General features: G+C 37.0%; 1 protein-coding gene across 1 annotated transcript in view; it reads right to left on the bottom strand.

Annotated features, from left to right (window-relative positions):
* Positions 1-420: 420 nt before the first annotated feature.
* knl1 (kinetochore scaffold 1) overlaps positions 421-23,538 on the bottom strand; it is a 25,473-nt gene continuing 2,355 nt past the window's right edge. Inside the window, exons 3-25 of the mRNA XM_026929267.3 lie at positions 21,442-21,481; positions 18,680-18,739; positions 18,501-18,583; positions 18,362-18,411; positions 17,001-17,025; positions 16,470-16,510; positions 15,034-15,080; positions 11,507-14,410; positions 11,262-11,361; positions 11,084-11,151; positions 10,804-10,902; positions 10,618-10,733; positions 10,423-10,513; positions 10,116-10,232; positions 9,029-9,116; positions 8,269-8,392; positions 8,001-8,105; positions 5,140-5,240; positions 4,951-5,016; positions 4,413-4,522; positions 1,455-1,576; positions 872-997; positions 421-697 (exon numbers count right to left, since the gene is read on the bottom strand). Of these exons, the coding sequence (XP_026785068.3) occupies positions 601-697; positions 872-997; positions 1,455-1,576; positions 4,413-4,522; positions 4,951-5,016; positions 5,140-5,240; positions 8,001-8,105; positions 8,269-8,392; positions 9,029-9,116; positions 10,116-10,232; positions 10,423-10,513; positions 10,618-10,733; positions 10,804-10,902; positions 11,084-11,151; positions 11,262-11,361; positions 11,507-14,410; positions 15,034-15,080; positions 16,470-16,510; positions 17,001-17,025; positions 18,362-18,411; positions 18,501-18,583; positions 18,680-18,739; positions 21,442-21,481 (4,780 nt within the window). The 3' untranslated portion in view covers positions 421-600. The remainder of the gene's footprint in view (positions 698-871; positions 998-1,454; positions 1,577-4,412; positions 4,523-4,950; positions 5,017-5,139; positions 5,241-8,000; positions 8,106-8,268; positions 8,393-9,028; positions 9,117-10,115; positions 10,233-10,422; positions 10,514-10,617; positions 10,734-10,803; positions 10,903-11,083; positions 11,152-11,261; positions 11,362-11,506; positions 14,411-15,033; positions 15,081-16,469; positions 16,511-17,000; positions 17,026-18,361; positions 18,412-18,500; positions 18,584-18,679; positions 18,740-21,441; positions 21,482-23,538) is intronic.

The raw sequence follows: 23,538 nt of genomic DNA, 5'->3' as shown, positions 1-23,538 counted from the left end.
AGTGGATCTTGCCGGTCATCTTTAAAACGTTGCGGAAGTGTGTAGGTCTGGACTGACTCCTGGGGTGTTTGAGCAGAATGAGAATGTTGTTGTGCTGTTTTCACAGCAATATTCCAATGAACATAAACAGAATAAATAAAGCTACTGAATATTTCTGTTCACAGATTATTGGTAGCTCTATATATTTTATGTGAGAAACTGTCCTAGATTTAGGATTTGGTTAACAAGGGCATCAAATTGTTGGTGTCTCTTTGATGTCACTTATTCTTTTTTGAGTGCAAACAGTCCCTTCCAACAATGATGCACAAAAAAAACTACTTATGTAATATTGCTGAAGAATTATCAGCCAGCTAAACATGTGAGTGAATTACAAACCAGGTCCATAAAGATAGAATTGCATAGCAAGTTGACAACAAACCATTAATCAAGTCTAAGCCTTTATTAAACCCTAACCCTGTGCTCACTATTCAATAAGCAAGTTAGAAATTATGTCACCAGCTGTAAGGTGTTTTTACATGAACATATTTTTTACATGTATAAATGGAATAAACATTTTTCTTAAAACAAAATCAAACAAACAAACAAAAAAAAAAACAGGCCTTAGCCCAGCAGATTAGAATGAATCCTCTTCATGACTGTAGTCAGATAGTTCTTGGCTGGTCTTACAGAGGATATGATGTCTTTGATTTGCTCCAGCCTGTGCGAAAAGTTACAGTAAAGCAGATATTTTAAACAAGACAGAGAAAAACATATTCCAAAGTGTGCAGACCTAACCATTTATGGCACTGGAAATAATAATACCAAATCAATAAGTAAAGAATGAATAAACTGTTAAAAGTATTTATTTTTAAACATATAAATTATTCCAAACCTTGTGTCGCCAATGTGATTTTTGAATTTCTGCAGTTGCAGGGGCCTGAAAGGATAATCCGGGGTAACTGCCAGGCTTAGCTCAAACTTAACAAACGCCCTGACGCTAGAGAACATGACTTCAACCCTAGGAGGGGAAAGAGGGGGAAAAACATTTCAGCTGCAAATTTTTCATATCAACAAATTAAATACTGTTATGAAATGGTGACAGAAATAACAAAGCTCAACAATGCCAAATGGACAGTGAGTCTGTTTGTTGTTGTGGCACTGTATTTGAGCAAAGAAACTATGTTAAAGTGCGGATTGAGATTTCTAATTCCATGATATGTAAAAGGATATATGGTTTGACCATCATGATTTTGCACAAATAATAGGTTCTACAAATTATCTGAAAGCTGCTTTACTATGCAAAATATTTTGCGAACTTCACCACCCACTGAAGAAATGCTTTTGCAGATGCCAGCTTAAAAATAACACGCAACTGATGGAAATTTGTGATGATTAAGTCTGTTTTTTTTTTTTTTTTTAACTAAATAACTTCAGTTAATTAGTTATATAAATGAATGTTCAGGAATCTGACTTACAATGTATCCACACAAGTAATGTGCAAGATTCCAAGCCTCAGGCCTCCCCACTTCTTCAGCCTATGGATTTCTTCACCCAAGAGCCGAAGTCGGCTCACCACCACACTGACATCGTGCAGCAACTATTGTGGGAACATTTCAATTACAAAGAGTTACGCATCAAAAACACACAGAGCTCATCTGTACATTGACTGTGGCTTGTCTGACATTTTTCAACAGCTGTATTTCTAATTTGGTGGAAAAAATTGGTTAGGCAACTGAGCAACTGCTTAACTTTCTGTGGGCAGACAAGCCTCAAGACACATCTTTGTACTGGCACCAAGGTAATGGAATGGAAATCCTCTAGCAGTCCATTCAACTAAGTTGTTGGCTGTCTTCAAATTAAGACTGAAGTCGCACCTCTTCCCTAAGCACTTAAACAAGCACTAAACTTGCATTCAATCCAATTTATTTATATATGTGTATATATGCTTGTATGTATGTATTAGGGATGTAATTGAATGCAAATATATTACTCGGATTGAACAGATAATGTTCTAATTACAAATACAGATAAGAATAAGAGGAATGACTGTTGGTGCACCAGGCACAAACTTGAAAGGCAGATTTCTCCTGGCCTTGACCTTCTGTGCACATTGGGTCTCTGGGCTGCTCAACCCTCTGCCACAATGTGCCTGTTCTTGCTTTGTGTGATGCTTCATGCCATGGCTTCCACAAGGGGTTGCAAATATTGCTTTAAGATTGTGGACTATGTTGACATGATTGCATCATATATTTGCTGCAGACTTGTCAGCTGCACATTCATGCTGTGAATCTCCCATTCTACCATATCCCAAATGTGCTCTATTGGATTCAAAGCTGGTGACTGGGGAGGTCAGTGAAATACACTGAACACATTGTAATATTCATGGGACCAGTTTGACAGGTAATTTGAGAGTTTGAGACAATTTAGAGAGACATACTTTGAGACGTGCCCCATTATCATGCTGGAAGTAGCCATTATAAGATGGGTTAATTGTGGCCACCAGGGGATGCATTCACCGGCCATTTTTATGTAGTTTTACACGTTATAGTATATGTGTTTAAAAATTTCTTTTACCACAAAAAAAGCAAAAAAAAAAAAGTGATTGTAAAAATCACAATTACACTATGTTTGAAAAAAAATTGCAAAGTTGCTGAAAGGAAACCATACAGACTGACCCTTTAACTCTTTATGAAGTTTGGTAACTTATTACTACTTATACTGTATTACTACTAAACACCAACCTACAAACCCACATGAGTAAACTGATTTCATGCACAGAACTTTAAGCAACTAAGATTACAGACTGCTAAGGTACAAAACCAAATGATTCCTTCTATTATAAAGCAAAGCAAAACGTTCCATATATACTGCTCAAAAAATAAGGGAACACAATCATTACAGCGTAACACCAAGTCAATTAAACTTCAGAGATATCAATCTGTCCAGTTAGGAAGCATAAGTGATTGTGAATCAGTTTCACCTGCTTTGGTGCAATTGAAAGTGACACCAGGTGCACTGGAAAGGCAACTGCAAGACAACCCCCAAAAAGGGAATGGTTTTGCAGGTGGTGGCCACAGACAACTGCTCTCTCATTACCCTTCCTGACTGATTTGTCTCTAGTTTTGTTTTTTGTTAGGGTCCTTGTCACTATATGAGGCATGAGGCAGTACCTGCAACCCAATCTGGTTGCACAGGTAGTCCAGCTCCTCCAGGATGGCACATCCGTACATGCCGTCGCAAGGAGGTTTGGGGTGTCTCCCAGCACAGTTTCAAGAGCATGGAGGAGATACCGGGAGACGGGCTGTTACACGAGGAGAGCTGGACAGGGCCGTAGAAGGGCAACAACCCCGCAGCAGGACCGGTATCTGCTCGTTTGTGCGAGGAGGAACAGGAGGAGCACTGCCAGAGCCCTACAAAATGACCAAACTGTCAGAAACAGACTCCATGAGGGTGGCATGAGGGCCCAATGTCGTCTAGTGGGAACTGTGCTCACAGCCCAGCACAATGCAGCTCAAATGGCATTTGCCAGAGAACACCAGAATTGCCAGGTCCGCCACTGGCGCCCTGTTCTCTTCACAGATGAGAGCAGGTTCACACTAAGCATATGGGACAGATATGAAAAAGTCTGGAAATGCCATGGGGAACGTTATGCTGCCTGCAACATCATCCAGCATGACTGGTTTGGCGGTGGGTCAGTGATGGTCTGGGGAGGAATATCCAGAACTTATGCTGGTGCAGTGGGCCTTGGGTTCCTCCTGGTGCATGACAATGCCTGGCATCATGTGGCCAGAGTGTGTAGGTAGTTTCTGGATGACAAAGACATTGATGCCATTGACAGGCCCGCATGTTCCCCAGACCTGAATCCAAATGAGAACCTCTGGGACGTTATGTATCGGAGCATCCGAGGCCACCAAGTAGTAGCACAGACTGTACAGGAGCTCACTGATGCCCTGATCCAGGTCTGGGAAGAGATCCCCCAGGACACCATCCGTCATCTCATCAAGAGCATGCCCAGATGTTGTCGGGAGTGCATACAGGCATGTAGGGGCCATACACACTACTGACTTACACTATGAGTTGCCGTGATGAAATTCACGCAAGTTTGATCAGCCTGTAATTTCATTTTTTTTACTTTGATTTTCGGTGTGATTTTGAATCCAGCCCTCAATGTGCTGATGACTTTGGCTTCCATTGACATTGTGACATCATTTTGTTCTCAACAAATTATTTTTATATGAACAAATATTTCATTCATCGAGATCCAATGTGTGATTTAAGTGTTCCCTTAATTTTTTTGTGCAGTGTACTTTGCACATGCCAATAGTAAGCTTCTATATGTGACAATATCTTCTTTATCCTAGTGGTTAGCATTGTAGCTATATCAGGATTATTTCTGTATAGAGTGACCATTTATATTAACAATGAATAATTACCATTGGTATGTTTTGAGTTGTTGAGTACTTCTGCATCCATTTAGCTTGAGAGTTGATGTTTTCTGTGAGCAGTTTGTGGATCATGATTGCACTCGGTTGTGAGCTTTCAGCTTCAAGGGGGAAAAAGGTGAAACAATGCACATTATATATTTTTCTATCCACATAGTAATATTGATGTTTCAAGAAACACTTCAAGAACATACAAAATTAAATCTATAATCAAAAATTGTAATCTTTTGCAGCCTGATCAGTGTGTTCTGATCAACAAAAATGATGGTATGTAGGTGACAACTAAACGACATGCAAAGAAACCAAACAAAGAGAAAACCAAAGACCAATGCTCTTGAGGTTGATGCCAGTCCAGTGTAAACACTGCAGGTATGTGAGCAAGAGAATTAACTAGTCACTGATGTTTTGCAAATCTATTCTGTAAAACTATTCTTCTCTCAACTACACAAAGTTTTTCTTACTCACTGAGAATTATACTTTTATAGAAAATCATTTAAATGCATTCTTTACGACCAGAAAATTCTCTCACCATTCAGCAGAAATTTGAAGGATATGTCCACATCCCGTTCTACATCATCTTGCATGCATTCTTTTCCTTGAAAAATATATTGTTACAGGTATTACACAGTACTATGACTTCAGAATAAATTGAAAATAACCAAAGCATGCTCTTTCTTAGTCACTAGTCACTATTGGGTGGCTAGGTATTAAGACTTACCAGTGGCCTTTTTGTGTTTCACTTCCAACTGCACAGTGTCATGAAGAAAGGTAAAAACCACCCCATTTTTATCTTCAGATTTGAATCGCCACTCATTCAGACTGGAAGAAAAAGAATCATTAGGCCTCAGGAAAATATAGGGAAAGTTTCATTTGTAATTTCAGACGAGTAAAATGAGGTCGAGGTATATACCCATATTGAGGGAGTAATTAGCTTTCTAGTTCCATAAAAATGTCTGATTTGCAGACTTTTGACTCAAATGAACTTATACTTTAAGAATACCTGACCTTTTGAATAGTTCGTGGTCCTTTTTTTTTTTTTGGGAACATGATTAGCTAGGAGTTATTTTTATGTTAAAGTGCGCCACGTGATATATAATAAACTACCGAAATACTTTGGAGAGCTGACTCTAAGGAATGGCATTTGGAGGACAGCTGCCTGATTTAAATTAGATAATATATTTACCCAGTTATTTTTGTAACATACCAAGCAGTCATTGTCAATGCTGGCAGCAGCATTCATCAAGCACAGCTACATATCCTGTTCATTAATTCAATCTAATTCAGTTTTACTTGTATAGAACTTTGAAAAACAGACACCAAAAGGTATCACCCAGTGTTGGAAAAAAAAAAAAGACAAAAGTTAATGGAGCACAAAGACAAGAGATATGGGAAATAAGGAAGTGTGTGTCCTTAGCAGTTATAAGCCTGTGTTCTCCTTCAGTCTCCTCCCTGATGATATTTTGCAATATTTGCTAAATGCAGATATATTTAAAAAAAAAAAATACAATAAATGTTATTAGTTGTTATACTGCATATAGTTAAACAGTTTCTGTTAGTCCTTTTTCTTAGAAACATCCTAATCTGATTTTAGAGTCGGTTAGGTTGAATGGATAATAATATATTTAAAAAAAATAATAGGCTTAGTTTATGCAAAAATGCTGATATGGCCCCGGGCTGAATGATTTTGACACCCGTGCTCTACAATAAAAGTAAACCAGAAGGATATAACCTGATATGTCACACAGTTCAAACACCAACTAATCATCTTGCATAATGTCTGTCTAAGCAGAGTGTTGTGCCACCGGGTGAGGGGTCATCACCACAACCTAAAAGTGCAGTACTATAGAGACAGGAGAGTTTTCATCCTCATAGAATCTACTGAGAGGTATAGTACTGTGCAAAAGTCTTAGGCACATGCAAGAAATGCTGTAGAGCAAAGATGCCTTCAAAAATAATGAAATTAAATGCTTCTACATAAAATAAATACTATAAAGAGCAGTAAACAGTAATAAATGAAACAAAGTCAATATTTGGTGTGACGATCCTTCACTTAAAAAAAGGATAGTAGTCTCAGGTACAATTTGTGCAGTTTTATAAGGAAATGAGCTGTAAGTGTTACTGAGCATCTTGTAGAAGCAGCCACAGTTCTTCTGGAGACTTTGACTGTCACACTTGCTTCTTATTTCTGCAGCGAAACCCAGCAGCCTTCATTATGTTTTTTATCTGAAAAGTGTCTCTTATCTAATCTGCTGCTTTCATTACTGACATACAAACATTTTTCTGTAGCATTTAATTTCGTGCTGGAAAACTAATGTTTGGAATCTAAAATGTTTTTGTACTGAATCAATAATGTAGAAGTCAGAAAATAAACATCTATAACAAAGTTTACACTAAAAAAATAGGGTGCCTAAGACTTTTGCACAGTACCGTATGCCACCCCAGATATCTCTCCTCTCCAGATCTTATAAGATCAACATTGTCTCCCAGTGGAGTGAGTGCAGTAAGTATATCCGAAAGCACTTCCAGGCCTGCGACATATTGGTACAAGTTATCCAGGTGTTGACACTGTTACATATTGGTTACATCCATGTTTTTTGAACACCAGATAACCGACAGGTTTCCCCGTCACTTGGAACCCAAGCTGAACTTGGCGAGAAGGTTCCAAAGGGAATGCTGACTGCATTTTACAGTATTGTGCCATATGGTGAGCACATGAGATTGTGTTAAAGTTACTGACATGCACATATGCACACAAAAAAATCAGGCATGTGTTGAAAGGTGTTCATAAAATATAGAACAGTTTGTGTAAGTCATGTTTTAGCTATGTATTTTTTCGGTATTTTTAAGCAAAGCACTTCAGCTGAAAATTAGTTTAAAGCTTAGTTGTTTTTAAAGAACACTATTGATATTGGCTGATACTCAAGGTTTCAGTGTCGGTATCAGAAAAGAGAAAGTGGTATCGTGCAATCTTTAACATATAATTCAACCATAAAATATTGAGATCATTCCGTACAAGATTTAGGTAGGTGTGGCAGGTGTCTGGAGAAAGACAGCTATTAGAAGTTTTTAGCTATGTAACGTTAGAGACCACAAAGTGTATTTGACATTATTTCAGCTACATAGAACTTGTTTTTAAATATATTTTTCTATAGTGAATAGAAATAATGAAATGGATTGTCATGTAGTTTTTTTTTTCTTTAAAAAAAAGTAATTTAGATTATATGAATATGCAAATTGGTGTAAGTTGGCAGCCCCGATCTTATACACATCCACTCTCTGTAACTACAGACAAACAAGCAACATTTTGCATTTGTCAGAGGCACTATATGAGGGGATGTGTAAGTGTGTGTTTGAGTCTCAGGTTGATGAGGACTCAGGCGAGGTACCACTGATCTAATAAATAAATCTAATATTAGTACTCCAAATAGTAGTATTGCACCATGTCACTTCTAAGTAATTACAATGTCCATTATCTGCCCCATGCCACAATTACTGATATTAAATATAATAAAAGTTTTGTGACAGAAGGTTTTTAACATTTGTGACCGAAGGTCCAAAATTAGAGAAATGGAAATATACCTGTTCAGATTTGTTGTACGGCATTCAAGTTCCCTGGTTTCATCTTGAACTTTGTCCCACGTGTCCACCAAAGTTTGAGCTTGAAGTTCAAGCTTACAGATTTGTCTGGCATCAACAGCAAAGGATTATTTTGTTATAAGGAGTCTTTTTTTTTTTTTTCCAGTCAACAGCTGCTTATAAGAAATTGCTCAGAGAATATGGAGGACTTAATAATGCATTTCATTCAGCAGTTTTATATGTCAATGATATTTATTTAAACAATACATACTTTTCTTTCTCAGTAACTTCTGAATTAAGAGCATCAAGTTCTTCTTGCTTGGCCTTCAAAACGGGTTCGAGTCTGATGAGGGAATGTTGGTCTCCCATGACGATGTTATTCATCCCAATCAACTCTATTTTTAAAACATGCATGAGTTCAATTATATTACATGATTATTCAAATAGCTTCATCCAAAATTCTCATTTAATGGAAGTCCGATTTTTATTAATATTTGTGTTTTAGGATTAGATTCTGAATGGAAGGGTTGATTCACTGATTCCAGGCATCGAACACTACAAGTCTAAAAGTGGAAATAAAAGCTCTGGAGTCGATTCCATACCAAAAAAAAAAAAAGAATCGCCTCACGCAAACACCGCAAACAAAATGAATTTAGCATCAGTGTGTCTCAGTTAGCTGCCAGATATTTATTTCATGTCTATTTTGAATTTGTCTGGTAGGAATTCAACAAATCAGGGCTTGGAAAAAAGTGTGCAGAACCAGTTAAACCACCAAACAAACCAAAGCAAAAAACAAAACAAAACAAAACAAAAAAACCCTTACCATCACCTTACATTAGTTTGGGTCTCTTATTCGATTGACATAAGCACCTGATAATAATCTCATGCTGTGGCAGAATTTTCTTAATTTTTTTCATACTAAAAATTACCCAACTGATCAATTAATCATTAATTGCAGCCATACACAAATATAAACAAACAATCCTAAAAAATAATAATGGAATAATGGAAATGAATGAATTGTCCCATACCAGACTCCAAGTCACTTATACATCCGTCAAGGTCTTTTAACATCTCATTCGTCTCCCTGATTTTAGTCATCAGGCTCTGTTTTGTCTCCTGAAATTTACAGAAAACATTCACTCTAAATGGACAAGAAGCACCCAGAAATCAAATGCAAGTCCTGTCACAGGTGAACACAAATGCATTAAGAGCATTAGACATAAAAATACAAGTTATCAAGGCCAGTATTTAAAAGCATCATTTATACTATACAGAGACAATCTGCAACAAAAACGTAATAAAAACAAAAACCGGTTTTATTTTTTTTTTATGCAAAACAAAAAATTATAGTAAACTATAATTTTAATTACATAACTATTATTTTTAACTATAATTAAGCACTTATTGTTGCAGCATTGACACGCATTGCAGCACCATATAGTGCTTTAATATTAAACAAAGTCAAGAGAGTTTGTAGAGTAGGGTTTATTTTGGTTGTTCAACCTACTTGTCCGTCAAATATAAATAAAAAAAATAAAAAAAATAATAGCCTGGACATGAAATCTGCTTGTTCGGGTTGTTCTGATTGTTCTGGACTAGATTTGTGCACCCTTGACTCAAAGTAAGTCAGAGATAAAGTTATAGAAAAGTAGATGTCAGGAGAAAGGTAAGAAATTTTAAAGTGTCTGCCTCATGCCAAACAATAATCATATAACCCAAACAATCATACTATTCCACCAGATTAAGCTGTCAGATCAAGTGGAAACCAGACAGAGAGGCCACTACGGCATCTGTGAGGCAAGCTGACTGGCGAGAGAATGTTTTTAGCTTTTAGTGATATCAGGAACTTACTTGCTAAATGTAACTATAAACAGATTAAAAACTCTGACTGAAAAAGAAAAAAAAAACATTTTAAGAGAAAATACCACGCCATCTTTGATTATTTCCCTATAACAGGACAAGCCATTGTGTTTATTTTTTACTTAGGACGTAATTCGTTCCTTTTTCAAGTAGGGGAGTTGCTAAATGGATTTTTGTAAAAGCAGTGTGTATATAATAGATATATGATATACAATACATACAAATAAACATGACATAAAGAATTAATTCTCTCACCTGTGTCATTTTTAAAAGCTCAGAATACAAGTTTTCCTTCATTTTATGGGAAAGTGCCTTCCTTCGTTTTCGGAAGTACCCCCTTCGTTCCTTCAACTTGGCACCAAATCTTTGTAGCTGTAGCATATGGAACAACTTGCTTAACTGGACCAGGTTCATTGTAATATCTAGCTTGTAAATGATATTTGTAATTTCCTGAGCTTTTCTAAAATCACTGAAAACCAAGTACTGATTAGCCAGTCATATGAACTACTATGATTTTTTTTTTATTTTTATAAACACTGTTTATTACAAAACACAACAGCACCTGCTCTTTTGAGAAAGCACAAATATCTTGCAGCAGTGTTCCATTGATACTTCTCAGTGGTTTATCCTGATCTGCCATCTCTGTTTTAAATCTGTCATAAAATTAAATTCAGATTTAAAATTACATTTTGATGGCAAGTATGATGGCAGCAGACATTAATGTGTAACTTGTAACATGTATAATGTGTTTACATACCCTTCAACCATCTCTGAGAGGTTCTGGCAATCTGTTTCATAGACTTTCTGCTTAGGACGGTGTATGTATTTTTCTTTAAGCAAGTCCTCCATCGTGTAAGTTTGTTCAGCTCTAAACTGTAGCAGAATACAGCAAAGTGATTATTTTGCTAAAATATGCAACACTGGTGAAATATGAAGAGCTTACATTGTCGGGAAGCGCGCTGGGTCTTGATCGATGGATTACAAATTTGGCACCAAAGTGTGTTAGGAACTCGTTCACTGTAACACTTCCCTCTTCAAGTTTCTTAAAAACAAAAACAAACCAACAGGTTTAGTAAATGCATTGATTTGCAGGGGTTATGTATCAGATATTATAGTTCAGACAGAATAAACTGGTTTAAAATATTTATGTTGTTTATATGCACAGATAAACACAAAAAGCATCTAATTGTACTGAATAATTAAATAAAAGTAAATATGTTTACCTTATAGAAATCAAACTCGAGATCCATTGTGCCCTCAATCTGGGAATCGAGCTGTGAGTTTCTCAGTGCTTTTAAACAAAGGAAGCATTGAGGTTTTTTTTTAAATAAAAATTTACAGTAATCTGGAAGCAAATACTACAGTGTTATTATATTTAAAGGCTCTACAGTTTAAACTCACTTAATTCAGAGATTCCTTCACATTTCATTGTGGTGGAATTGCTGCTGGAGTTGGTGTCATCTATCTTTACCACATGGGTTGGGGCATAATTACTGTCCCACTGCACACAGCCAACACGGTAGCAAGAAACAATAAATAAACGAATGAATGAATAATAAATAAAAAAAAAAATCCTAAAGATATAATGCTATGCTAAATTTAACATGTATATCGATATAGGAAGTTCAGTAAACCACAAATCTTACCAATTTTTCACTAGTGTCTTTCACGGTTGCATCTTTTACTTCAGGTGGCAGTTTCTCAGATTGGTTTATATTCATGACAGACTCCATGCGATCATATTCATTAGCATCCTCATTTAAATCAACTCCTGTAGTGACGTCTGGCTCTTTGTTTTTGCTCAGACAGCTGACCAAAGTACCTGAGAAATCTTCTTCAGGAAGCACTTCATCAATGAGGTCAGTTTCATAGCTGCTGTTTTGTACATCAGCATTGAAACATGTCTGCAGCTGAAAACCTTGAAGGTCATTAGGGCTTTTGGGCTCCGTTTGGTTTGGACTTGCTGATCTCGCTCGTGGAGGAAATTTTGGCATGATTCCACCAACTGACAGTCTTGCCATCAGAGAATTCTTAAGGTTGAATGGTGTGGTGCCCTCTTTATGAGACAGGGTAATTTTGTTTTCAGGCAGTTGAGTTTCCTTGGAAGGCTGTAAAGAACTGTCTATTTCAGAATGTTTGTCAACTGGAGACACCACTGTGAAGCTAACTAGAGGTGCTGTAACACTTCCAGCCAACAATCCATCTTGCTCACCAATATACTGTGAAATATTTTGAAGTTTCACTTGTAGGTCAGCTAGACTCCTTCGTCTGGATTTAACAGAGCTTGAATGTTCCTTTCTCAAAGTGTCAATATCAGACTCAAATACATAACCTTCTTTTTTTTTGGCAGATGACACAGTTTCATTGTTTATTGGCAATGTATGGTCCATTTCTTTAAATATCTTTTGGTCAGTGGTTACAGGTGCGGTCTCCACAGTTTCTCTTGCCATTTCTTCCTGAGTAAATGCAACACAGCACTGCTCTTCTAAAGGCACTGTAAAAGCTCTAGTAATTTCCATATTACAGTCTTCCTCAGAGGATTCTACATTTTTGACAGTTGAATTAAGTGACATATTTTCATTCACATTGTTAGAACTTGAGGGTTTATAGTTTTTGTGGTCAGTTTTTGTGTCAACTGTCTGATCTCTGACCAAGTCCATGCAAGCTACATCTGATATTGCCTCTTTTTGTTTGGCTACAAGATTTCCAGCATCCAAATCCATTACTGAAATTGGAGATTTGCAATCTACAGCTTGTGAAGCATGTACTGTTCCAAGTTTTCCAAGGATTGCTTCAGACCTCTTCATCTTGTCTATTTTGGATCTAGAAGATAACGCACATGGTGTGCTTTGTACCTTGTTTGAAGGACTTGTTACCCAGGAGGTTTTTGTGTCAATGGTAATAGTCTTGCATCCTGTCAGTTCCATTTCATCATGTATAACATGCATGTCAGAAGCAGTGCCCTGCTGTATTTCCATGCAGTCAGGCAGATCCTGGAGAAGAAACCTCTGTGCTGTAGGTACCATACAGTTCTCAGCCTTTGTTCTCTTAGAAAATGAATATCTATTTAGTTCCATGTGCCCAGTGTGTTCATGGGTCATAGCTTTAGTTCCAACAGATGTCGACACAAGCGATAACCTTTTCTTTGATTTGTCAGATGATTTGTATTCATCACAGCTTTTGGCCTCAAGGACAACTGTTTGACATTGTGTCATTTCCATATCATCACAGACTGTATGATGTGTGTTTTCCAGATCATCACCTACTGTATGACATTCTGTCATTTCCATATCATCAACCATGTGAGAGAGTGAAAGTTCACTTTTAAAATGATCAGCCCTTTTCACTTCTGAAGAGACAGATGGTGGTAGCATGAAGGATGCCTGTGGTTTTGACAGCATTACATTTGTTGTTGAACTATGTTTTGAGTCTATGGCCACATTACTGCATCCTTTTAATACAGAGTTATCTAGATCAGGAGACAAAACCCCAGTTGAAGCTTGACATGTCAATTCCATAAAGTCACTCTGATCATTGGGAAATACAGTACTTGTTGCCAGAGTCATGTTTCTTTTGCACGCTCCAGTTTCACTGGCTGCAAGGGCACCTGGAGTTACATTTCCTATCTGTGTTGTATTCATCATTATTCTGTCAGCATTGCCAGTCATAGAAGATGCGAAAGATGAAACTTTACTCGATTTGGAAAAAGGTTCTCCCCCATATTTGGTCTCAAGGACAACAGTTTGTGATTGGGTTACTTCCATATCATCAGAATCAGCCATTGGGGCAAATGAGACGTTACTCTGAAAGTGGTCAGCTCTATTTTGTTCAGACAACTGCTCCTGATCTTGAACATATTCATCCAAAACCTGTGTCATAATCATTTCACTGGTGTCATCACAGACAAATTTACATTTCTTTCGATCCTCATAGGGCATGCTGCGATGTACATTTTCCATGCCTTTAAAGTTGATGGTAGCAGTTTGACTATGAGTGAGCTCCATGTCATCTAAATAATTTGAAGAGGACCCTGTATTGGTGCTTCTACGATTTCCACCTACAGAATAAGGAAAATGCTGAAAAGCCTCTCTTTCTTCAATTACAACAGTGTGACTATTGGTCATGTCCATGTTGTCCCTCTCAAGAAGTGCATGCTTGGTCAAACAAGTTGGTAGAACATTCTCCTTGTCTATTTTTGCATTGCTTGTATTCTCGAAAGTGAAATGATCATTGTTTTTCTTTGGAAATGAAGCTGAAACATTTTGGGCACTTCTCTTTGATAAACTAGCCAGAAAGTCATTGAATTCCAAATGCATTACATCTTTTTCCATGGTGCCAAAGGTTTTACAGGGCATACTGTTCTGACTATTGAGCTTGTGAGGTTCACTGAGATTGGACATGTTCAAGGTAAGTTCTTGATTAAATTCATCCTCCATGTCAATTGCAATTGTTTGACTATGAGTCATGTCCATGTACCCAGTGTTCTCCCCAAGTAACACAGTTCTGTCCACAGAGTCAACTGGTAAAATCGGTTCAGGGAAGAAATTCTCCTATTAGAGAGAGAAAGACAGAAGGAGAAAGAAAGCTATGTTAATAAAGGAACATAAAACAGTCATTAATAGTTGTTTCTATTTGTCATTGCTCTCAAATGGCACAACAGACAAGCATTCAAGCTATTGTTGGCAGATTGCAAGTTCGAATCCAAGCAGTGCCAAAGTCATCCATGGTCAGCTGTCTGGGTGGGAAACTCACTCCCCTATTGTTCATGTTTATGGAAGAGGGCAGTTAGCTCTCTCCTCCAAGTACATTCAGCTACCCCGCAACACTGCAAAAGGAGCAGCATCTCTGAAGAAAGTGCACCATCCACAAGCACATGTGTGGGTGCCTGAAGGTTATGAGTGATTTTGCACATTGCTCACTGTGGATTAGCTGCAAGTCTGAAAGCTATAAAGTTTATTTTTTGGATGCAGTTGTGGGAAACAACAAGACATGACATTTCAGAATGTACAACAGGAGTCTGAGGCTACAGTGAGTATAGGCTCACCCAAACTGTACAGTTGAAGATTGTAAAAAGACCAGGCGACATTTTTTCAACTGTCTAGTTTTGGTGAACATAATGTTATTAGAGTGATTCAGATATGCAGTTAGGATAAATTGGGCAGTTGTAACTCACCTTGTTTAGTGCAAAATGGATGGGTGTGGTTAGCATGGTGTCCAATCCTGGAATTGCAAAATGTAGGTAAGGGCATGGTCATGATCTAAACAAACTACATAACTTTGTAGATTTAGGTTAATTAGGCTAGTAAGACTCTTCATGTATTCTTCCACAAACATCTAAGGGCATTTTCACACCTGGCTCTTTTGGAGCGTTTGCTTCGGAACCCGGTGTGATTTCTCCCTTGGTTCAGTTTGTTTAGACATAAATGATAAGAACACAGCGATCGTGCTCAGATCCCCACCAAAACAACTGCAAATGAACTCTGGAGTGGTTCGCTTATGGTGACCCAGCGGACCAAAGAAAAAATCTGTACAGCAATGCATGATGGGAACTGCGTTACCTAAATAGAGTGTTTGTTTTGATAAAGGTTCGCAACATGAATCGCGGTTTAACTTGGACCAAAGACGAGGTAAAATGCCTCACTGAAATTCGGTCTTGGACGAACATATTTCTGAACAGCTTTCAAAAACGCATAAAAACACCAAAGTTTACCAGGTGTTTAGTGAGCATCTCAAGGACATGGACTTTAACTGCTCAGTGAAACATCGATTCCTGCTCAAACTGATAAATCGTAATAAGTACAGCTAAAAAGAAAGCCACAATAAGCTTGCAGAGCTACTGTTTATTCGTCTTGATGGATAACCTCTATGAGTGGAACCCCAGATATAAACAGGCGCACTCTGACCAATGAGAACAGTTTATTCATGTGATTTGCATAAACTAATTTTTTACGCTTTGAAATGTTGCCTTGTGAAAATGAACCGAGCCAAACAGAAAATGTAACATTGTAACAATTTAAGTCCCCGTTTCGGAATAAAAGCACAGATCTACAGATGTGAAAATGCCCTTAGATAGCATTGCTGGGTGTACAAAACGCTATAGACATCAACACGCAATGGCATAACCACTGAACCTGATCAAATATTTATAATCCATATTCAGTTGTAACAAACAAAATTAGCTAAAACTGTAGGGGTCATTTTGATTTAGTCGAGCTGAGGCAGGAGATAAGACTAATGGCACATAAGACAGTCATAATTGTTTGTTATTCATAATATATGGAATAATACACAGAATTGCTAACATTGCTAATAAAAAAATCGTTTTTACAGCATAAACCATAGCATATTTATATTTCAATTTTTCCTCTTACAATATTTGCCTGTTTTTTCTCCTTCTTTTCGGTAATGACTGAACTGCAATGTTTGTTTTATGATGATTACGCAGCTTATTGATCTCGGCTCTGAGGAAGACACTATAAAAATTAAACTTATTGCTACTGTAAATAAAAAAAAAAAATCCTATCTTGTATACACAGCACTCCTGCAATCCTTAACTAATCATATCTGAGTAAAGATTGTGAGATGTTAATCAGTAGATCTAACACTTACCCATAATTTCATGGTTTTCACTGGTATCAAAACAGTGCATCCTGATTAAAGAAATAAGAGCAAGATAAATCTCAATAAAAGCATAAGTGAGATTTACAAACTATAATTAGGTAGGTAGTTGGTTTGAGAGGATAACTAAAGCTAAAGAATTGTATTATGGTAGGGTCAAGGAACCTATGGCTGATAAGCCAGATATATCAGGTAAAGATGCTTGAATTTGAACAAAGAGGCCAACAAAATCACCAGCTTACTTTTTAATCACAAAGCAAAACTTTCATTACACAATGTCACAGATTTGGGGTAGAGGTCAAACCAGTTCAACAAGCTACTGTAAGAGTGAGAAGAAACTATACTACTATATGGAAAAAAAAAAGGAAAAGAAAAAAAAAAAAAACTGTCTGCTGATATAAAGCCTTACTTTATTTTGCATATAGCACAATATGATTACAGTTTTCTATAAATAAACAAACATCCAAATTACCATGAAACCTGATAGAAATGGTTTGTCTTGAGAAGGATGTAATAACTTACTTCTCATTCTGTCCATCATGGGCTCCTGTTGAATGCAAATAAAAAGGAAACTCAGCTTAAATAATGCAATGTTCCTCAATACTATTTAATTACAACTAATGAGCAGGAAAACAAACTTTTGAACATTGTGATACAATGAGCATTTATGAGCAAGATATAGTCACGAGTCAGTTTTTTTTCAGAGAATACTGTTTTTAAATACTGCTTATTCTAGGATTTTGTATGACGCACTTAATAATGAGTAAACAAGATAATTGTGGCAGAGGGGGTGTGTAGTTGAGCGTCGGATCTGCACGGAGAGAGGAAACGGGCTGAATCAACAGGTCACAAGTGATTGTTGTCACCTGTGTGTTATTGCATTACTGACAGCTTACTTACATGTGTGTTTTCCTTTCAGTAGAAACTGTGTCCCAAAGAGAGAGGGAGCAACACACACTCTCCTTTGAATTTTAACTTAAACTCAGTTGAAAATTGTCAGGCCGTGAACGGCTTAGTATTTTTTGTTTGTTTTTCATTAAGTGAATGTGAAGCACGCTGAAATGCGCTTGGGGGGGAAAAAAGGCAAAAATAAAAGAAGCATGAAGCTCTGTAAAAGTTGCCTGTCTCCAGAAGCCTTCACACACACACACACACACACACAAAGGTTTGTGGTTGGTTATCTACCATCAATCAATAGTCCTCTTTCTGTGAAAGTATGCAGTTCTAGGCCACAATTATTGATAAAATGTACAAGACCTCTAGTGAAGTCTCAATTTGAGATCCTGAGTGCTCTCGGGCAGGTTTTCCTCAAGAAAGTCTCTAGTCCACTTATCTGTCCCCAGTTACAACATGTATCCCTGTCCCTTATACTGAAAAACAGCAAGATTCTACCACCGTGGTACTTTACTGTAGGGATGTAGTTGGCCAGATGCTAGGGATGCTAGTTTCCTCCAGATCTAACATCTGACATCTTCATTAAACCATAGAATCTTGTTTCTCATTGTCTGAGAGTCCTTTTGGCAAACTCCAAGAAAGCCATCATGTGCTGTTGAGGAGCCATTGAGGAGAGGCAGCTATATGGCCACTTAACCATGAAGGTCTGAATGGTGGAGTTCTGTAGAGATGGTGATAACTGTGACAACTGAGCCAGCTGCATCTATTTATTGATGCATTGAAGTTGTGGAGGCCACTTATGCTATAATATTGGTTGATTTGACATTGGTAATAATTTTGTTCCAATACCAACAATGACCGAAATTTTGTTATTGACCTCAAAAATGTTAAAACACCAAAAGTTTGAGCAGGGTGCTTTATTTATTTACACTGCTAAAAAATAAATCAATTAGAGGGTTTTCCATAACTCAAAAGAAATAGATACTCACCAACTGTCAAGTTTTGGATGGGGGCCAATACAGGATCAGCCTTGATGTCTCTGAATATTAAAACAACAAATATTCACACATTATTATTATTTTTTTCTGTCAGTGTATTGGCATTAAACGTGCATGTAGATCAGCTTACTTTGGGAAGACGTGAATATTATTCGTCGTGGCAAAACTGACTCTTCGTGATCTTCGCTGTTTTTCGATTGGTCTAGTTTCCTCCTGAGGGATGTAAGAGGGTGAGGTGTCAATAGGCAAAAACTAATTTATAGTAAATATGCAGAACAGATTAGCTTAGTAAGATCACACCATAATCACCTGGTTTTCATCCTGATCATTTCCGATCACTTTCATAGATGTCCGGGGAGCTTTTAGAATCTGTATTGAGCACAGTCACATTTAGCAATAGCAAAGACATCCATCTTCTGTACCACTTATCCTACACATCACCCATCACAGGGCACAATCCCATACACACTCACACACCCATTCACACACTACGAACAATTTAGAGATGCCAGTCAGCCTGAAACGCATGTCTTCGGACTGAGGGAGGAAAGGCCCGAAGCACGGGGAGAACGTGCAAGCTCCACACACACAGGGAGGAGGCGGGAGTCGAGTCCCCAACCCCGGAGGTGCAAGGCAAACCAAGTGGTGCGAACCACTAAGCCACCATGCCCGCCCCACAGCCTACTTGCCTCAAACTCATACTTTTAAAAATGCACATTTAATTGGACTTATTAGCACATGTACAGGACCTATGCAGCCTACCAGTCTGAGTCAGACTAAGAAGTATTTCACACAGGAGACAGCTCTGCTCTGCTTTAAGGATATTCCCCAGCACAGCTATACGTACAGCAGGTAAAATAAATCAATTCTGTCTCACATCATGCACTCGTTCATGCTTCTCCTTCAAGCACACAGAATACTATGTTCGAGATATTTTGGTATATTTGGTAGACATCGGATCCTCCATCCATCATTAAAGGAGCATTCTAGCATAAAACTAGAATTGAATATATTTGTCATGGTATCTAGTATTGTGTTGCATGGTATTATATCACTTTAACTCTATTGTGTCAGAGTTTTTATATCATGTTCCAGATTCCACACATCAGTGTAGCCAATCTACAATACATAGCATAAGCAATGTGCAAATACATAATTCACTCATTGCAATCCCTACTGTGATCAACTAATCCAGACCCGTGGGTGAGATACGTCAAGTCAGTCTGACTCTCTTTATACAGGAAAAGACTTTGCCTCATTTGCATTAACAGTAACAGCAAGCCATAAGTTGTTTTCAAAAATGTCATTTTGTGCTGTTGGGTGTCAGAATTGGAAAATGTGTTCATAAATATTTATTTTTTATGTTTTACTAACAGAAGACAGTTGTAGTTACAGACAATTAGGAGGGATAACCAAGTAAGGACAGGCTGCTCAGCTAATCATGTCTTTTTGAAACCAGGTTGCCAAGAGCCCATAAGTGTAATTTTCCAGGAGGCATTGCCCTGCCTATAGATGCAATACACTTGGAAGTCTCTTAAACGCTCAGTGTTTCTTCATTGAAGAATTGCGTGGAACCCTTAATCATTCAGCTTTTTCATAATTATTACTAGAACGTGACAAACTTGTTCATATGACTAAAAAGACGACAAATTATAGCAGAACCTAGGAGGGTAAATCCACCTCAAATGACCGGATTTTTAACAAATGTTCCGGACCAACCATCACAGATTTGCGTCAGACTTTCTGGAAATAATGTCACTATTCCCAATTAATAGTGTGCAGAATTTCAGGCTTGTATCTGCATTCATTCCTGAAGATATAGAGGATTTACAAAGGGGGTGTGGCCTTGAAAAAAATGAATGCAATGGATAAAGTTACAAACTTCCATAAGTTATTACGTTTGAACTATTCATGCATGAAATTTTCAGGGAATGTTGTCCAGTATAGGTCATTTTGAACAGTTGCATATTTGCAAACAAAAATCCCTACACACTAAAGCACAGCAGATCTTTCAGAATTACTCATTATAGTTCTTGTTTAGCAAGTAGGTGCATGACTCAAAGAACTCAAACTTTCTGATGTATGAGGTATTAAAAATGAGAACAAAAATCATTTCATTCCTATATTTCAAATGCATTTTGGCCATGTATGACACGCTGTACCATAAAAAGAATTGTACCATTTGAAAGCGCATGTTTTAAATAGCAAATGCACAAAATATGAAGCTGGTACTTTATTTTTTAAGCAAACAAACTGTATATGTTAAGATATCAAATATGCTGTAATATACAGTATATACAGAGTCTCCCATGAATCTAAAAAAACCAGTGAATCCACAAATTCATACTGTGTGTGGTCATACAGATGTGGTGGCTGATGACAGCAGAGCTCTGCTACTCTGCTATACATGTCCATACTTGCTAGCGCTGTTTGGAGATTAATATCTCCAGCTGCTATTATTTCATTAAAGTAGATCAAGACAACATGGTTTAGTAGTTTCTTTGTCTTTGTCACTGCTGCATACACCTGATTTACATGCATTACGTCCAATGTCATCCACTGGCCGAATGCTCAATTCTACTGAAGACTGTTACAAATTGGCTTATGTTTTAAAAAATTTAAAATAAAATTGAAAGGTAAGCTTATTCGTAATCAATTGGACATGTAATTAATGTGTTGACTTTTCACCAATTATTGTTATAAATTGATAATATTGATATTGATTGTAGGACTTTGCAGAACTGTAAATTCTACGCTTCAATAAAATGTACAACGACGGCTCGCACATGTGAAGATGATAGAAATGCATTTACACGTTCAGTGTTGATAAATGGCTGATCTTCATAAAATGCATTATTACAAAAATATCAGAATTATTAGACCTATAATAAGACCTATATAAGCATTAAATCAACAGAAAAGACAATTCAATCATTAATGGCAATAAAATAGCCTAAATTTTATAATTGGGACAGGAATAATAAAGAGGCTACTAAGTGTATATTTCAATATCTTTCTGCATGAAAAGCCTGAAAAAATCCTAACCAGTAACAATGGTGCCAAGTACCTACCGATGAAAGTCTTCTTTTAGACAATCCTTCTCGGTCATGCCTACAAATAAAAATGTAAATGTTACATTTTCTCGACACTGAAAACAACAGAATCAGAGCTGACAAGACACATTTCCATTTGCACGACAGTCTATACATCTAAAGCGGTTCGAAATATGTAAAACTGACATGAAAGGTGGGCATTAACAGACACTTCTTGTGGTTGATCACTGAAGAAGTGTTACTTTTACTGTACCTCATGTAGGTGCGTTTTTATTAGAACGTAATACACAAAACCAAAGTCAGTTTAATCATTACGGTGGTGTGCCATATCAGACTAGGTCAACAACACAATTAACCTGCTAAGTTCAGGAGCACAGTAGTAGTTATGGTGTTGTTGACTATTGTAGGCCTGTTACAATAATTACATTATCGGCTTATCGTACAATATATGGACATGATCTCGATCATTTTTGCTGACCTAGATACTGCCTATTGTGTTTACATGCGTGTTTGTTTACATAAGAATGAATGTCACCAACATTTTAGCCATTCACGCTGTTTATGTCGTTTTGTCTGCTCTAGGGCTGACAAATTAAAGTTCGAAATTTGAGTATTCGTCGAATTTAAGATAAAAATGCGCATTCAAATGCAAAAACTGTGCATTCGAATTTAAGATATGTAGAAAGCACCGATTTTAATAAGAACATACTGTTGAAAAATTATGTGCAAGATGTTAACAATGCACTTACAATGTTTTCTGAAGAAGTAAAATCTAGAAAGAATAGTTCTAGTGTTTCAAATAATCCAGTCAGACAATAATGTCAGGGATTGACCTGCTTAAGCTGTTTGAGTTGAAGCTGAACAGTGAATGAACACCGGTAAACTGAAGCGCTTTACTAGTGGATTAATGAACTCAAACGCAGCCTATACACCAGACATATACACAATATAAACGTAATATTACAACTTGCTTCTGCACAAAATGATGCAAATGCATAAATGACCTTGAACTTAAGTAACAGGTAGAATGGTAAATCACGTTGTGAATATACTCTTTCTGTAACATCACACTAAAACACGGACAATGAAGAACTAAAGCATAAAGAATTCACAATATTGTATTACAACAGTGTACTCACTGTAATGTTATTATTTCAGGAGATCAGGTTTTCACAACAAGGGCAGCCTTCATATAAAATGTGTGAATATTTGTTTTCATTTTTGCATTTTCGTCAACTAAAATATCGTTGACTAATATTCAATGCCATTTTAGTCAGAATAAAACTGAATAAAATTAATAAATATGACATGACGAAATTGAAAGTATATTTTCTTCAGAAGACAAAAACTGACTAAAAACAGTGTGAAAAATTAACACTGGAACTGGCTGAAAGCGTAGGTTAAATCTTTTGATTTTATAATTTTATGCACTTTACTTTAAAAATGCATTTGTTTGTTCTTTGCAATAAGCAATAAACAATATAACACTGTGCTGTTTGGTTTGTATTTATTTGTTGTGCCCTCTTGTGGACTGTTGCTTTAGAAATCTAGTGTTCACTAGTATTTTCCCCTAGCTGAAATAATGTCTTTGGAATTCAAATATAATTTGACTTTTGGAAATATTTAAGTGAAAATTTCAAACTGAGCTTTTCGGCCCTAGTCTGCTCTCTGTGTCGGAGGCAGAGCTCAGGCAGCTCCTCCACACACACGGAGCGGACAGCGACAGGTGAAGCCAATGTCTGAATTGAGGCTAATAGGTGTTTTAATGTGTTTTTCCTGATGACTGCATGATTCCAGCCTGAAAGTTTGGAAGAATAAATCCAAATGGACTTTCAAAGCTGCACTCCACAGCTCTGGTGTGGAAACATTTGGTGTGGTTTTATTTTATTCATTTAAGATATTTAATTTTTTTTGACATTCCAATTCCTGAATATTCTTAAGAATTAAAAGTTCATTGCGCTATAATATTATCATTATATCAGTGGCATAAAATGGTCTTAAAATGACAACAATATCGTTTATCACAATTATTTCTGGGACAATGTATCATCCAACAATATATTTGGTGACAACAACTGAGAAGCTCAGCCCAGACTTCTCTATCCTCAGTCACAG

This window comes from Pangasianodon hypophthalmus, chromosome 26, assembly GCF_027358585.1.
Source record: "Pangasianodon hypophthalmus isolate fPanHyp1 chromosome 26, fPanHyp1.pri, whole genome shotgun sequence".
NCBI classification, from domain to species: Eukaryota; Metazoa; Chordata; class Actinopteri; order Siluriformes; family Pangasiidae; genus Pangasianodon; species Pangasianodon hypophthalmus.
The sequence above is the reverse complement of the archived record's forward strand: the minus strand, read 5'-3'. Positions and strand labels throughout refer to the sequence as shown.